Source organism: Muscardinus avellanarius, assembly GCF_963383645.1.
Source record: "Muscardinus avellanarius genome assembly, chromosome: 8".
NCBI classification, from domain to species: domain Eukaryota; kingdom Metazoa; phylum Chordata; class Mammalia; order Rodentia; family Gliridae; genus Muscardinus; species Muscardinus avellanarius.
This window is the reverse complement of record NC_137794.1, coordinates 25,186,901-25,204,681: the sequence shown is the minus strand read 5'-3', so window position 1 is coordinate 25,204,681 and position 17,781 is coordinate 25,186,901. Positions and strand designations below refer to the sequence as shown.

The following is a 17,781-nucleotide window of genomic DNA, read 5'->3' as shown; positions in this document are numbered from 1 at the left end:
TACATAGTTGATAATTGATTAAAACAAGTTTTAAGATTATCACAATATATATTGTACAATATATGCACTGCATATTGTAATGCATTTCTCTTCTGCACCTTCCTTTGACAAATAACTGCGCTGAGACTATCACATTCAAACTAAAGTTCACTGGCAGTATGAAAATATGCCTTATCCCATTATGTCAACATAATAGAAAATTGATAAAAAGAATATGAAATCACTGAATTCTTAGTACCATTAGGATTCTAAAATTCAATTTGTTATTGAATCTTTCCATATTACTCTTGAATTTTGTCCTACCTTGGATGATATCCCAAGTAACTGTTAAACAAACCATAATGTAGGGCAATTAAAAGATTCAACTTATCCTTCATATATCTAGGTTTGGTAGTAAACTGTTGACAACCTAACTGACTGCAGAGCTGAAACCCTAGCCTCTCCCTCAGCTTTGTTATATTTTATTTTTAGATGCAATCACTTCCCTCCGGTAAATGGTTGGTGACCACACGCACAGGTCTGCACATGAGGAAACTAAAAAGGGAACCTTGCACTGTGAACCAGACATTCAAGACACAAGTCACAAGAGGCTGTGCCCAGACTGCTATATTCTTCAACTAAGATAACTCATACTTGAAGCGATATCCATGGCACCTTCAACATGTATTGCTTCATGAGCACCTCCTACCAAATGGAATGGTAAAAAAGAAAAGTCAAACTGTTTTCTTTATTAATTTCTTTAGTGCTATATGTTATGTGAATCCTGCTAGAATTTAGAATCCTTTTGAATTCACGTTCTCAGGAAATATTTCATTTCTTTCTTTCTTCCTTTCTTTTTGGTACTGGGATTGAGTTCAGGGACATTCTACCTCCAGATTACACCCTCAGCCCTATTTTATTTTAATTTTGAAACAAGGTTCCCATAGGTTGATGGGCGTCTCACTACTTCCTGTGGCTGTCCTTGAACCTGTGATTCTCCTGTCTCAGCCTCCCAAGTACTGGGGTACAGGCCCTCACCACCATGAGGAAAGTTTTTCAAAGAGATTGATTCAGTAAAGTAAACTTGAAGCAGAATTAATGCCTTCTGGCAGTCCTGTATATGATATAACCTGAATATGAATAAAGAATTGAGATACCAAAGCCCCAAAAGCAAAACATTCAGAGAAGTCCCAAGATGAGGAATTTAGGCTATGTTAAATAATGAGGTTTAGAGATAGGCTGCAAATATTGTGCTTATGGTTAACATTATTAGCAATCAGGGAAATGAAAATCAAAATGATACTGATATTTTATCTAATTCCAGTTATAGTGGTAATTGTCAATAATATAAACAATAATAAATTTTGATGAGAATGTGGAAAAATAAGAACCTTCATACACTGTTGGTGGGATTGCAAATTAATATTAGTATGGAGATCAATATGGAGGTTCCTAAAAAGACCGCGAATGAAGCCACCTATGACCCAGCCATACCACTCTTGGGATCTTCCCAAAGCAACTGAAGTCAGATGAGCATAGGGAGATGTGCATATCCATGTTTATAGCAGCGTAATTCATTATAGCCAAAGCATGGGACCAGCGTCCATCAGCAAAGGAATGGATTAAGAAATGATGGTATATCCACACAATGGAATTCTACTTGTTAATAAAAGAGAACACAATTATGTCATTTTCAGGAAAGTGAATGGAGCTCAATAATATTATGCTAAGTGAGATTAGCCAGTTTCAGAAAGTGAAAGGCCATATGTTTTCACACACATGTGAAAGCTAGAGAGAAACTGGGAAACAAAGAGGGTTTTAGATAAATGAGGGGAGACACCAGTAGAAGAGTGACAAGGGCTTGTGGAGGGAGATAAGGAGGAGAAGGGGCAATCTGATAATGGAAACAATTAAAATAATTTCTTGTTCATATATCAAGTTATCTGTATCAATGTAAACATTATCTCTATGGGAGGGAGGGAGGGAAGGACCTGAAGGGAAACACAGAGATGCTGTGTGCATGTATGCTTCTATTACTCTGAACTCACTATGATATATAATTACAGTGCACCAATAAAATATACTGTATTTGTATACATTCAAAATTTGTTATAAGGGCAGATACCATGTTAAGTGTTCTTCCAAAAAAAAAAAGAAGTATTAAAGACAAAAAGCAAAATAAAATAATAGATGAAATAAAACAAAATAACAAAAGATAAAAGAAACGTGGCTGCCTAAATTCAGATAACCAGCTGAGGGGATGGGAAGAAAAAACCCCACAACATGTCCCTTGATTATCACACAGGTGTTTCTTGAAGTGTTTTCCCCAGAGGCCCTGCATTAGCTTCACCTGGAGAGCTTGTTAAGGATATAAATTATGGAGTCCCACTCCAACCTGACCTCTGTATGGGAATCTCTAAAAGTGAGATTCAGGAATCAATATCTTGGGTGACACTTGTTCATGCTAAAAGTGGAGAGTCATTTATGTAGACCATTCAAATCACTGTTATCAATAAGACCCTTCCTGACACACTAACATGTGCCCCAAAGCTGCACACTCCTCAAGCAGACTTTCACTCTCCTTTTAAGTTCTATCTTCTCTTGTTCAACTGCAAAGCACATTACTTACTGTTCCTTAAAGACACAGATTCAGTGGAGTAGCAATATTAACAGAATAAAGTTCCATGCTCTATGGGGTTTTGTTTGTTTGTTTTTTGGTTTTTGGTTTTTGTTTTGTTTTGTTTTGTTTTTGGTACTGGGGATGGAACCCAGGGTATTGTATTTCTGAGCTACACCCCTAGCCCTATTTTTGGTCTTTTTACTTTTTAAAACAGGGTCTCACAATCCTCCAGTCTCTGCCTCCCCAATGCTGGGATTACAAGCATGTGCCACCACGCCCAGCCTTTATTCTTTATTTTGGAATAGGGTCTCACTGAGTTGCACAGGGTTTCACTAAGAGCCTGTGGCTGTCTGCAAACCACGATCCTCCTGTCTCAGCCTCCCAAATACTGGGATTACAAGCGTGTGCCACTATGCCCGGCTAATACATCAATTTATGATCTAGGTTCTAACTGGCTAATTCCTGCTGTGTGTGTGTGTGTGTGTGTGTGTGTGTGTGTGTGTGTGTGTGGTACGGGGTGGGGTGGAACCTAGGGGTTTTCTATCTACAGGCTATACCCTCAGCCCTATTTTATAATTTATTTGGAAACAGGGTCTCACTAAGTTGCTGAGACTGGCTTCGAACCTGTGCGATCCTTCTCTCTCAGCCTCCCAAGTGCTGGGATTACAAGCATGGCACGCCCAGCTCCCTATGTATTATTTTTTTTAACATAGTGGTAGTTGCTTTGAGTCACTTCTGAATTATTTCTCCCTGAAGAAAGTGTTTTCCCCAAGATGGTATGACAGCTACAGAACATCACTTATAAAGTAACAGAACAGTCGCCTTTCGTGTGGATCACTTTAGGAAATGTACCTCCTGAAAAGTTTGTGAAAAAGCATAAAAACTTAGAGAAAACTCCAAAAGACTAAGTTTTTTTTGTTTTTTTGTTTTTTTTTTTTGTGTGTGGTACTGGGGTTCCTGGAAGCCCGTCTATCTCCGGACTACACTCCCAGACCTATTTTATTTTTTTTTGGAAACAGGGTCTCCTAAACCAGCACGGCTGGCTTCGAACCTGCGCGATCCTCCTGTCTCTACCTCCCAAGTGCGGGGATTACAAGCATGTGCCACCACGCCCGGCCAAGACTAAGATTTATAACATCTGCTTTAAGCAATTGTTTTTATGTGTGCTTCAAACTCAAAATTTTTACTAGCATGAGTTCATATCTGTTTGGCAAAAATGATTAGTGAAATACTCTAAAATAAGCACAGTTAGATATGGACTCAGAATATATATGTGTTCTTCACTAAACACATGATACGTGAATTTTTGCATGAAAATTTAGTTGAAATCTCTCTTTCCTTACCAAATGGCCTCTCAGATGTGTCTAATTCTACAAATGTATCTAATTCTATATGCATCTAGGTCACTAATTTGTATATACTCAATGTTCAAGAAGTCTTCCAAACTAACCACAGTCATTAACTTTAAAAATCAGAAATACAGTCCGGCGTGGTGGCGCACGCTTATAATCCCAGCATTCGGGAGGCTGAGACCGGAGGATCATGGTTCAAGGACAGCCTCAGCTACTTAGTGAGGCCCTGTGCAATTTAGTGAGACCCTGTTTCAAATTAAAGAATAAAAACTAGGGCAGGGGGTGTAGCTCGGAGGTGGAATGCCCCTGGGTTCCATCCCAGACCTGCAAAAAAAAAAAATCAGAAATACAGCCGGGCATGGTGGTGCATGCTTGTAATCCCAGTACTTGGGAGGCTGAGACAGAAGGATCGTGGTTCATGGCTTCAGCTACTTAGTGAGGCCTTTTGCAACTTAGTGAGACCCTGTTTTAAAATAGAAAATACAAAATAGAGCCGGGCGTGGTGGGGCACGCTTGTAATCCCAGCATTCGGGAGGCTGAGACCTGGAGGATCACGGTTCGCGAACAGCCTCAGCTACTTAGTGAGGCCCTCTGCAACTCAGTGAGACCCAGTTTCAAAATAAAGAATAAAAAATAGGGCAGGGGGTGTAGGTCGGAGGTCAAATGCCCCTGGGTTTCATCCCCAGACCCGCAAAAAAAAAAAAAAAAAAAAGAAAAAAAAGAAAGAAAATACAAAATAGGGCTGGGGATGTAGCCTGGAGATAAAATGCCTTTGGGTTCAATTCCCAGTACCACACACACAAAAAAAAATTAAATTTAAAATATTAAAATCAGAGATACAAGTAAATGTTTCAAATACCCTCTAAGCCTTAGGAAATATTTATAAGACTGACACATTAACAATTGCAAATAAACACTGTCTATTTAGTCCAATAGGTGCTCTAAAGATCTGTCAACCTTTTATTTTAATCTTCCACAATACTACAAAACTGACATATAATTAAACTATTTTTATCTTTATCACTTTCTCCTAATTAAGATTAGATATGTTCTTGTTAATCCTAATTAGCAATGAATTTCTGTACTTGTAACTTGAACAAGTAATTCTTTAAGAGAAAAGGGGATAATATAATATACATGTACACATAGACATATACATTATGTATATTTAATCAGTGACAGAAAGGAAAGGCTAGTTAGACATAATATGCATGTGAAAAATAAGGTAATTTTAGAAGTTGTTGATGAAAATTATGTGAAGGTCAGTGGTACAACTGAGTCCCTTCCTTATTTATTTACTAGAAGATCTAAGCTATAGCTTCTTTGACCTTAACAAGATTTACTTTAATGATTTTTAAAACAATTTATGTGCTATATATAACATTTGGTAATTAGGCAAAAAGGTGGCATAGATACCTGGCCTGTCTCTGACCATAACAGAAGTGGCGGCAGGAAGCAGAAAGATGGCCACCCACGGCCAAAGTTTCCAAGAGTCGGAACACCTCATTGTGCCTTGAAACCATGCGGACACGTGGCCAGAGATCTGCAATAAAAAAAAGTGCAAATTGAGTTTAATGTATCATGCTTCATCATTTCCAGAAAACTCCTCAGCAAAGAGAAACAGTAGATTTTTTACACTATATATAGTTATATACTAAGATATATGAGTCTATAATATATGTAATTATTCATAATCTACCAGAATGTACCTAAATTTATGAAAGAGCTTGGAAAATATTTTCAAATTAGGTTGTTACTTATCAATATTGATATAGCTTCTTATAACTTAAACTGTATCTTCATTTAAATGTTTTAAAGCTTTACTACTTAAAGTGATTCGCATTTTTGTTATTTTTAAAATTATGCTGAATTACACATAATATTCTTTTTTTTTTTTTTTTTTTTTGTACTGGGGTTCCTGGAAGCCCTTCTACGTCCAGGCTACACTCCCAGACCTATTTTTTATATTTTTATTTGGAAACAGGGTCTCCTAAACCAGCGCTCTCTCGGCTGGCTTTGAACCTGTGCGATCCTCCTGTCTCCGCCTCCCAAGCGCAGGGATTACAAGCGTGCGCCACCACACCCGGCTACACATAATATTCTTAACTGTTTAAGTGCACAGTTCAGTGGAATTAAATCCATTCACATTGCTGTGTAGCCATCTCCGTCATCCATCTCTATGATCCTTCTCATGTTACAAAACGGAAGCTCTGTGCCCATTAAACAACAACTTCCCATTCCCCTCTCCCCCAGCCTATGGTGGCTAGCATCCTACTTTTTGCCTATGAATCTGACTGCTCTGGGTACATTATGTAAGCAGATTCATGTCTTTTACTTTTTGTGAATCTATTTCACTTAATATAATGTTCCAAAAGTTTGTTCATGTTACAGCATGTATCAGAATTTTCTTGCTGTCTTTAGGCCAAATGATATTCCATTGTATATAAATACCACATTTTGTTTATCCATTAATAAATGGACATTTGTGTTCTTCCCACCTTCAGGTTGTTGGTAATAATAAAGATAATAAGGATGTACAAATATCTTTTTAAGTTCCTGGTTTTAATTTTGGGGGGGTATATACCCAGAAGTAAAATGGCTAGGTCATATTGTAATCGTGTGTGTGTGTGTGTGTGTGTGTGTGTGTGTGTGTGTGTGTGTGTTAATGTTACTAGGGATTAAACCCAGAGGCATTCTACCTCTGAGCTACACCTTTTATTCTTTTATTTTGAAACAGGGTCTCACTAAGTTGCGGAGGGCCTCACTAAGTAGCTGAGGCTGACCTTGAGAAATGTGATCTTCCTGTCTCAGCCTCCCAAGTACTGGGATTACAAACATGTGCCACCACACCCAGCATTGTAATCATATTTTTGTATGTCTGTGTGTGGTACTGGGGATTGAACCAGGAGCATTCTATCTCTGAGCTACACCCTCAGCCCTACTTTATTTTATTTTATGCTTTTGTTGGTGCATTATAGTCTCACATCATAATGTTCACAGTGACCTATATATACTCAGCACTTGTGCCTCACCCCACCGCCCCATTTCCCTCCCTCCCAGTACAGAGTGCCAAGATTGACATTGGAATATTTACATGTATACACATAGCTGATGGTAATATTCCCATTAACAAACCTCAGTCTTCCTTCTCTCCTGCTCTTCCTTTTTGGTTCCACTGAGGTTTCTTTTCCATTATCTGGAGACCCTTTGGTATCCCAATGACTTCCCTATCCTGTGCATATGAGAGAGAGCATGTGACCTTCACTGTCTGTGACTGGCTAATCTCACTTAACATAATGTTCTCCAAGTCCTTCCATCTTCTTGCAAATTGTGTAATTTTGTTCTTAATTGTTGGGTAGAATTACATTGTGTGTATTTCCCATAATTTGTACACTTTTTTTTTTTTCATTTTGAAATAGGGTCTGACTTAGTTATGAAGGGCCTAAGTAGCTGAGGCGGGCCATGAACCTGTGATCTTCCTGTCTCAGCCTCCCAAGTACTGGGATTTCAAGCATTCACCACCATGCATGGCTTATATTTTTATTTTTCTGAGGACTCACCATCCTACTTACTATATACTTTTACAGCTGCATCATCATGTTCATTCCTATCAGCAATGAACAAGGGCTCCAGATTCTCCGTATCTTCTGTAACCCATGTTAGGTTTTTTTTTTTTTTTTGATAAGTGCTACACTAACAGATGTGAGATCCCGTCTCATTATGGGTTTTCCTAATAATTAATTATGTCACACATCTTTTCATGTGCTTAATGACATTTATATATTTTCTTTGGAGAAATGTTTATTTAAATTCTTTGTCTTTTTTAAAATTCAACTGTTTTGTTTATTGTTAGGTGGTAGGTGTTCCTTATACATTCTGAATTTTAACCACTTATTAATTTATGATTTGCAAATATTTTCTCCCATTCCTTTCACTCTTTTGATTACATTCTTTGCTATACAAATGTGTTTTCTTCTGTAAGTAGTCCATTTTACTTTTTTCTTTTGTTCCCTGTATTTTGGTGTCCTATATAATAATTCATATTTTATACATAAGTTTACTATTCACAATTCTGTTTTCTCTTATGAATGTTAGTTTTACATATTTAGGCTTATGTCTTTATATTTTCTAAAACTTAACTATGTTATTCTTGGATTGAATAATTGCTGCTACTACAGTGTTGTTACACATGTAAAAAGTATTTTTCGTTCTATTTAAAGAGAAAAATGGACACATGTAATGCCAACTTCACCTAAGCCTGCTATCAATACCATATCTAGTGTTAATGTACTACCTTCCATAATTGTCTTTCATAAGGTATATTTCTACTCTACAAGCACTATAATAAAAATTTAGGAAATAAAATCCCTATAATGAAAAACTTTAGTATTGTTTAAATTAACTTTATTGCAAGGAAATAAGAATAAATTGCATTTAAAATATAACGAGTACCTGGGTGCATCTGACAATGGCAGTTACTGGATTCACTGATCAAGAGTTCAAAATATGCAAATAAGTGCTATATGCTCTTTTTGCCATCATTCAAAGTTTAGTGACAAGTTAAATGTAAAAAAAAAATCACACCAATGTCAAAATTTCATTAATAGACTCTCTTTAGGAAAAACTCAATGCCACCATCTTGGTATATGTGGAAATACCCTGGGTGTATTCATTTCGAGTCACCCTTCCCCATGCCATTTTGGCATGGGGCTGTATTTCTATTTTCTGTATTTCTATCTTTCTCATAAACTTCTTTAAATCTTCAAAAAATACCCTAAGATCAGCATTTTAAAATTAATTCAAGATTTTATATATTTCTGGATAGAGAGAAGCAGCAAACACACTATGGAAGTTATATGTTTGGTTCTAAATATCAAGCAGCTGGTTTTATTCCTTATTTCTTTTAAATTCCCTCATCTAGATAAGAGTTCCAATCCTCATATGACTTTATAAATTTATCTTAATTTCATATCAGTTGGTTAATTTCAAGGATTTATTCTATTTCAAGTAAATTCTATTCAAATAAATAATAAAATTCTTGTACTTAGGAGTCTGAGACAGAAGGGTCACAGGTTCGAGCCCAGCCTCAACAACTTAGCAAGGCCCTCAGCAATTTACTGATACCAGTTTCAAAAGAAAATAATGAAATTGGGCTGGGGATGTAGCTCAGAGGTAAAACATCCCTGGATTTAATTCCTTGTATCACACACACACACACACACACACACACACACACACACACACAATTTCAAGTAAATATTCTGGAAATGGACCATTCCAGAGCCTTTCTCTGGGGTCTTTTCTTAAACTGTACCCTCACTTCCCTAAATAAACCTCCTACATTCCCCTAAAAAGTTATTGGTGTAATTTTCAGAGACTTGTGATTGCCTTTTGAACTGAAGTTATTTCTATTAGTTGAAAATTAGCAGTATAATGTTGAGGTCAAAAATTGTTGTTTTATGCCTGGGTTCTGCTACTTGTGAACAATTTATGGAACTTTTTAAAGTCTTAATTTATTCATCTCTCTGAAAGTACTGCATGGAGACTGTACAGTCTGTGGCCTTGAACATACCAAGTGTTTTAAGGTACCTGCTATTATAATTGTTTTCTCTACATACCAATAAACAATGATTAGTCTTAATTTACCACTATCATCACTTCGACTTGAGGTTAGTCTAATATTTGAAAAGCAGAGAAGCGATACAGCATCATGGGGATTTATGTTCATTGTAACTCTGGCTTCTGTTACAGCAGCAAAGAGCTGTAAAGCCATAAGTATATGAATTCAACCTTGACCTCTCCCATTTCCTGAGCCACTTAGAGGATGATAGTATTTGGCTTTAACCACATTTAGCCAAACTGTTTAAAGTTTAAGACTTTATGACTAGTCGACTAAATGTTCTAGTTGCTGAAGAGTTGCTGTTCCAGCACTCCACTGGCCTCTCTCACCAAGTTCATCAAGAACTTGATGGAAGCCGGGCGTGGTGGCACAGGCTTGTAATCCCCAAGCTTGGGAGGCGGAGACAGGAAGATCGTGCAGGTTCCAAGCCAGCCTCTCTGGCTTAAGAGACCCTGTTTCCAAATAAAAAGTATAAAATAGGTCTTGGAGTGTAGCCCAAAGGTAGAATGGCTTCCAGGAACCCCAGTACTACAATAATAATAATAATAATAATAATAATAATAATAATAATAATAACAACAACAACAACAACAACAACTTGATGGAAGAAACCTTTTCTCTCTCCTTCTAACTCTTTGTGACACTTTCAATAGCTTACCATTCCTCCCTCTGTAAGCCCTCACTCCTGGTAGGATTCCTCAACTCACACTATTTGGGATTTTCCTCTAATTCTTCTCAGTCTTTCCTTCCTTCCTTCCTTCTTACCTTCCTTCCTCCCTCCCTCCCTCCCTCTCTCTTTCCCTCTGTCCCTTCATCCCTCCCTCCCTTTTTTTCTTTCTTCTTACTAGAATTGAACCCACAGAATTCTACCTCCAAGCTACACCCCTATCCCTTTGTTTATGTTTTGAAACAGGGTCTTGCTAGGCTGCTGCGGCTGTCCTTGAGCCTGAGATCTTCCTGTTTCAGCCTTCCAAGTACCAGAATCACAGGTGTGTGCCACTCTGCCCAGCTTTCCTGACTTCTTTATATTGGGATCTATGGGCCCTTTTCTCCTCTCTCTTTGAGTTGTTTTTCTAGGTGACTCGCCATTCTCTTGGCTTTAAATGGTATCTGTAAAATATGAACCTAAAATGTACATCTCCAATCTAGACCTTTGATCTGAACTTTAGACTTTGTATCCAGCTGCCTAGTCAGTAGTCTCTCTTAGAATATTGCACAGATAGCTTAATAATCTAACCTCTTGATTCCCATCCACAATTTATTCCTCTCATGATCTTTACAGTTCCAATAATTACAACCCATAAAAATGCTTAAACCAGAACCTAAGCACTAAAGTGATTCTCCTGTTCTTTTTTTTAATCTCCATCTCCCACATCCGAACACATTTCTAATCTGTCCATTTCTTGAAATTCTTCTGCTACTATCAATATAATTAGGTTAATTTAGCTTATATTGGGATAAAACCCTTAGTAGGTTCCTGTTTTTTCTTATTCATTACTGACTCTTGGAAAAATCTATTCTCTACACACTGGAAAAACTTTCTTAAAGCAAAAGTCAGATAGTGTTACTTCCCTGCTTAAAACCTTTAATGATTTCCCACTGCACATTAAATGTAACTCAAAGTTCTACCTATGTCCCAAAAGCCCCAAATAATTTGACCCCTTCCCCACCTCTCCAGCATCCCCTGGTATCACACTCTTCACTGATAGCCTGTTCTCAAACTCTCAGGTTCTTTTCAACCTCAAGGTTTTTGTGTATGCTACTTCCTTATTCTGGAACATTCTGGGTCCTGTTTGTCTTTTATTTTTTAATTTAAATTTTATTAGGTAGAAAAGCCAACTTATATGATAAAAATGTGTCTTTGCTCCATTATTTTGGAGTTCCAACTATCTGTGTACATAAGTTTATTGCCCTCACTCAACTCCAAGTCTCCATGAAGATAGGACTGTATCTATCTCATCTGTCACTATATCCAGGAGGCCCAGCATATTACCTGGAAGAATGGAGACACTGTAGATATTTGTAGAATTTTCAAAAAGAGACTGCCTGGTATCTATCCAAAAGAACTAAAGTCAGCAAACTATAGAGATACACTCATGTCCATGTTTAGAGCAAATCAATTCACAATGCCAAGGTATGGAATTAGTCTAAGTTTCTATCAATAGATGAGTAAATAAGGAAAATTAATTTTACATATGGAGTTTTACTAGTAATAAAGAACAAAATTATATCACTTGCAGGAAAATGAATGGAACTGGAGATCATCATGTTAAGTAAAATAAACCAGACTCAGAAAACCAAGGGCTGCATGTTTCTGCTCATATGTGAAAGCTAGAGAAGAAAATACAAAGAATCTTGTTAAATATAAAAGAGATCAGTGAGACAGGGTGAGACCAGAGGGAAGGGGGAGGGTGTAAAGAGGAGTACTGGGGATTGAAATTGACTAAATTATTATAGGTACAAGCCAGGCGTGGTGGCGCATGCTTGTAATCCCTGCCCTTGGGAGGCTGAGACAGGAGGATCGCATGGGTTTGAAGCCAACCTCAGCTACTTAGTGAGGCTCTCAGTAACTTAGTGAGACCCTGTTTCCAAATAAAATATAAAAAAGGTCTGGGAGTATAGCCCGGAGGTAGAAAGCCTCTGGGTTCCACCCCCAGTACCACCAAAAAATAAAAAATAAAAATAAAAAATAAATAATTATAGGTACATGTGCAAATATGTCACAACTAATCTCACTACTATGCAGTATAATAATATATATATATACCAATAAAAGAGATTGCCAATTTTCAAATCCTGAGATACAGTAAAATATGCCTATTTTTAAACAATAGAAATAATATTTTATACTTCTTTTATACTTCAAGAGTCATTAACATGAAAATTTCTTTCTGTATATTTCTTTTTTTGGGGGGGGGTAGTGGGGGTGGAACCCAGAGGCTTTCTACCTCCAGGCTATACTCCCAGACCTATTTTCTATTTTATTTGGAAACAGGGTCTCACTAAGTTGCTGAGAGCCTCACTTAGTAGCTGAGGCTGGCTTCGAACCTGTGCGATCCTCCTGTCTCAGCCTCCCAAGCGCGGGGATTACGAGCATGCACCACCACGCCTGACTTCTCTGTATATTTCTAAAATGTCTTTCCTACTTGAAGTTATTATTACCACATTCTGGTTAAATGAAAATATACTCCATTCAGCTAGGAACATTTGAAAAACTTTTCATCAAGGTCTCAAAATAAATCTTTTCTACACTTAAAAATACATTTTCCAGATCTTAACTTCTGTAGTAGGTAATTTCAGGGTTGATTCCAACAAAATGGCCAAGAGTGAACCTTCCCTGTGGTCTCTGAACCTCTTTTCCTGGCCTTTCTCACCCTCCCCAGTACCTGCGGTCTTCAGCTGCTTTTGCTGCCCCAGATGTACCTCTGGTATCTATTCCCTGGATTTTTCAATTCTTAGCTTTCTCCACAAACTTCCTCATAAAAACTTGACAAGTTTCTATCCTATCCACTCAGGTCCCAGCTAGGTGATTATCAAACAAGTTTTATAAATGAATTCAGGCCAATTTTGTCACAATTTAGTGTGTTGGTCTTCCCAGATACAACTAAACTTTAATATAGTTCTTCAGTGTTTTCCTATTGGAGTGACTGATATAGAACTGGAGATATACATATGTGGATGCTGAAGTTTCTTGAGGCCCTCAAGTCACTTTCTGCTAAACTTGCACAAAGATGTCTCACAATACATTTTTAAGAAGGCTATGAGAAATATCGGTACCATATGGTCTCATTTTAGAAGAAGAATTCATTGTATATATGGCACTTTATTTTAATAATCATAATGGCTTGAGAGGCAAGCAGAGTTTAGGTAAGAGACCCACATACCACATGTTTAAATATTTGAAAGCTATAAATAAAGGTATCAACAATGATAAAAATGTTTTTTTTCTCCTCTTACTTGAACAAACCCTTTACAAAGACCTGAAAGTCCAGGTCAAGTTTAGAATTACACAGTGTCTGCAGGCTCTGAGGCATGAGCCTCTAGTCTAGACCAAATATTATCCTTCACTTTTTTCCATTTCTGGCTTCATCCTCAGCATGAGGTTGTCACCCATACATATATGAACCTGAAAATAAGTCTAAGTTCTTATGATACCTGTAAACAGCCACCTCTCAGCCAGTCCTTGGGCCCAGGCACATCCACACAAGCATCTTTGTATGTCCCTGGAATTATGGACTCAAAGATGAGGTCCTCTAGGCTCCCCCAGAAAAATAAGGGTTATTCAATCAGGGGATTTCAGGATCTTAAGTACCTAGACTCTGGTCTAGAAGCTTGGTGTGGTGTAGGCAGGCCCTTTAGCTCTGTGTGGACTCCTAACCCTGAGGGCAGGCGCACATCCAAAGAAAGGCCGCATCATATTAAAGTCTTCTAAATTTCAGGGCACAGAACGTAGACTCTCTTGCCTGGGCCTAGGGCTGTACCAAAGTTAGATTTCAGGTTTCCTTTCTACAAAGAGAAAACACTAAAGCTCACAGAGAGATCCCAGAGTCTGGGATTCAAGCTTTTGCTATTATCCCATGAGGCTTACTAGCAGGATATTGAACAGGCCGATCACCTCCACATACAGTTCCTCTTAAATATGCAACTATTTCCTATCAAGATTCTGGCCAGAACCTAGACAATTCCTTCTCGTTACTACAAAGTGCCAAAGTCCTAGCTGTGAGTTCACTCAGCACTGACAGTCTTGAACACTAAGAAATGATCAAACTAAGAACATTTGAATTGACTTTTAAAAAATTACTCCGTATCAATGTATATTTGTGTATAGTAAACACCAGAAAGTACAGAAAGTAGAAGCAGGAAGCCTTGATCTTTTTTCCATTGATAGGACAATGTTCCCGCTATGTGCCAGTCACTGGGGATCCAGCAGGGAGTCAAGTAGGGGCAGTGCCTGGTGTCCCCATGGTTAGGGAGGACAAAGGTCAACAGTCTTTGAGAGATACACAATAGGAAGAAGAGGAGGGCAAAATAAGTCGATAGAATGATGAGATGGTAGGCTTGCTAGGTAAAATGTCAGGGCCCTCTCACTGCAAGCTTTCTGGTAAACCAAATCAAATCTATTTACCCTTGGAACATGAGTAATTTTACTGTTATCCCACTTAATGTTTTATGATGGTCACCCTGCATCTTTGAAATTTTGTACAGGCAAAGGGCCAAAGCATTACAGCCAATATCAAGATAGAAAAGAACACGGCAAGACAAGTGTAAAAAGAGGAAGAAGAGAAGACGGGAAAGGAATAAGTGAGTAACACATTTCAACTTGCAAAAAAGTAAACTGCCTTGTAAAGTGAGTAGAAGAAGCCGCACTTTCAGAGTACTCTTTATAAAGGGAGATGCTATGTGATTGGGACAGAGGTGAAGTGCTAACTCACACCTTGACTACCCTCCAATGTGCCCGTACAGAACTCAACCAAGAAGCTCACTGCACTGTCACGAGTGCGGCTTTGTGGAAATAAGCAAGTCAGCAGGCGTTACACATCTGTTCTTGCACCGATCTGGAGGCTATCTTTAGTGAAGCTGTAGTAGGGTCCATACACTATCAGAACAAACCAACTTAAATGTCATACATATGAGAATGAAAGGGCATTTATGAATATTATGATGAAACACTAGGCATAAATGCCTGCTTGGCAGTCCAACCTCTCTTTTTTCTCTCAATTCACCGCCATGTATGGTTAAGGCAGGCCTGCTGGTGCGCCTGTGCTCACCATCTTCCCACCAAACCTCACCTCACCGTCTTACTCTTGACACGCACACCAGCACCCAACTCACTCAGCTCCTCTTAGCCTTCCCTCCCCCACCTCACCCTGGCAGGTGCATCTACTCTCCGCATCTCACGTTTCCCCAGCTTGGATTCTCTGTCTCACCAGGCACAGGACTGCCTGCTCCCACCGCTAAGCTTCCACAGGTCATTCCTTCTGGCAGACTGTTCTTCCTGAGTGATCTCTTCTGCTGAGCCTTAACTCTGCAGCTCTCCTCCTGTATAAGATATATGTCCTCAATGTGGCCTGCCTCGAGCTACCATTCTGTTTTTTATTTTTAATGCTAGCATCCTTTTAGGGATATATATATTAGCATTCCCTTAGCCCTGCCCCTGGCATTTCTGTTCTTCATGTGAACTTGTATATATGATACAAATAAGCCCGGGCACCATAGTTCCCTTCTCTATACCTTCTTCTGCCCTGGAACCATCCACTCTGTACCCACTGAGCATTTCTGCTCGTCTCAGAAAATGAACTAAAATTGCAACAGGAGAGATTAAGCTGGAGGACCAAAGAGTAGATGGAAATTTTCCATTTTTAGAGAATACCACGGGTTTCTGTTTGGGACTATTCCCTCTTGTAACAACAGTTCAGAGGCAAAGATCAGAACTTGGTTTTCTTTCACTGTCTTGCTATTTCTCACCTGTCCACGCCAGGCTCATCCTCCTGCTTTATTCCCACACCCTCTCCTCCCCCTCCTCCAGGCAACCTCATTTTTTTTTCTTAATAATTTGAGATATCAGTATGGACAAAACCTCATTGAAGAAGCATCTGTGGGTTACTATCTCCATTTTCTACCCCCTATGGGGGAGAATTTTATACCCCAGGGCCTACCTTTTTCCTGCCCTAAAGAGATATTCCCACCTTAAGAACTCAGTCAGTCCCCATCCTGAAGGCAATAACCCCAGAACATTTCAGTATTTCCCCTGCAGGTGAATATCAAAAATCTCTCTATTTAGGACCCCATAGGGTTTTGTTTTAGTACTTGGGGTTGAACCCAGGAGTATCTACCTAGGAGCTACACCCCAGCACTACTTATTTATTTAATTTTATTTATTTGTGAAACAGGGTCTCGGTAAGTTTCTGAAGGGTCACTAAAGTGCTGAGGCTGGCTTTGAAACTGCCATCCTTTTATTCCAGCTCCCCCGTACTTGGATTACAGACCTGCACCACCAGGCCTGGCTCCTAGGTTTCCCTTATCTACCAGCTAGAAGGCCCTGAAAGACCTTGTACATTAGCAAGGGTTTTCCTTTAATCTCTTAAAGATTGGGTAGCACTTAAAGGGGTAGCCCTTGGTTTGTGCAGGACAGGTGTTCTTGTTGTCTAGCTGTCTTTTCTCAATAGTGAGGAGGTAGGTATGGATGGCCTTTGTTTTACCCCCTCCAAAATTGGGCCGATGAAAGCCCTCTCAGGAGCCCCTGCCATCTGCACAGCTTTTTCTCGGACTTCCCCTCCAAGCAAGACCTGGAATTGGGGAAGGGGGCGGGGGCTGTACGATTTGTTACTGTTACCCTTCCACTCCAGCGCTCCGGTCACCCGTGCCGAAATTCCTGAGACTGTTCTATTAGAGGTCCGCGCATTTTCAGCATCCTGCCTCCCGCACCGGGTCTTTTCCACCCCAGTGCAAGGTCGCCCGAAGCCTGCACTCGGTCCAGGAACCCTCCGGCAGCCCTGGCCCTGGCCCTCGCCCTGGCCCTCGCCCTCGCCCTCGCCCTCGCCCTCGCCCTCGCCCTCGCCCTCGCCCTCGCCCTCGCCCTCGCCCTGCGGCCCCCCGCACGCCCTGGCGGGGCAGCTTTCGCTTCGGCGCCGCGGGCTTCCAGCGGGCGGGCGTGCGGATGGCTGCTGGTTCCGGGCCAACAAACTTCTTCAGGACCCCGCAGCCCCGGCCGGCGGCGCGTGCAGCCTCCTGCCCGGCCCCGACCCCGCGCCCGCCCTGCCCGCGGATGACCGAGGGGAGGACGCAGGGGAGGACGCAGGGGAGGATGAAGGGAGGAGGGGAGGACAGGTCGGAGGGCGACGGACGGAGGGGGACAGGTCGGGGCGGAGGACCGAAGGGAGGACGGCGGGGAGGATGGAGGGAGGAGGGGAGGTCAGGACAGAGGGGCGATAGGACGGGGGAGGACCGAGGGGATGACGGAGACCGGCGGCCTTGGCCTGGGTCCGGCCCGCGGCGCTCGCTGCAGGGCGACTGGGCACCAGGGGGGGGGGGGCGGGGCTGGGGCTGAGCCCGGGACCCCCGGCCCCGGGACCCCGGCCCCGAGCCGCCGCCGCTGCAGCCGAGGAGCCAGGCGGGTCGGACCGCAGCCCCCGCCTCCGCCCGGCCGGAATAAAGCGCCGACTGGGGTCGAGTTTTCCGTGCTGCGGGTCTAGCCCGCGCGGATCGCTGCC

General features: G+C 40.6%; 1 protein-coding gene across 1 annotated transcript in view; it reads right to left on the bottom strand.

The window, feature by feature from the left end:
- The window catches only part of COL19A1 (collagen type XIX alpha 1 chain), a gene marked incomplete at both ends in the record, with an annotated part of 383,978 nt that extends 378,520 nt beyond the window's left edge, over positions 1 to 5,458 (bottom strand). Inside the window, one exon of the mRNA XM_080699922.1 lies at positions 5,368 to 5,458. Within this exon, the coding sequence (XP_080556048.1) occupies positions 5,368 to 5,458 (91 nt within the window). The remainder of the gene's footprint in view (positions 1 to 5,367) is intronic.
- Between the last annotated feature and the right edge of the window lie 12,323 nt (positions 5,459 to 17,781).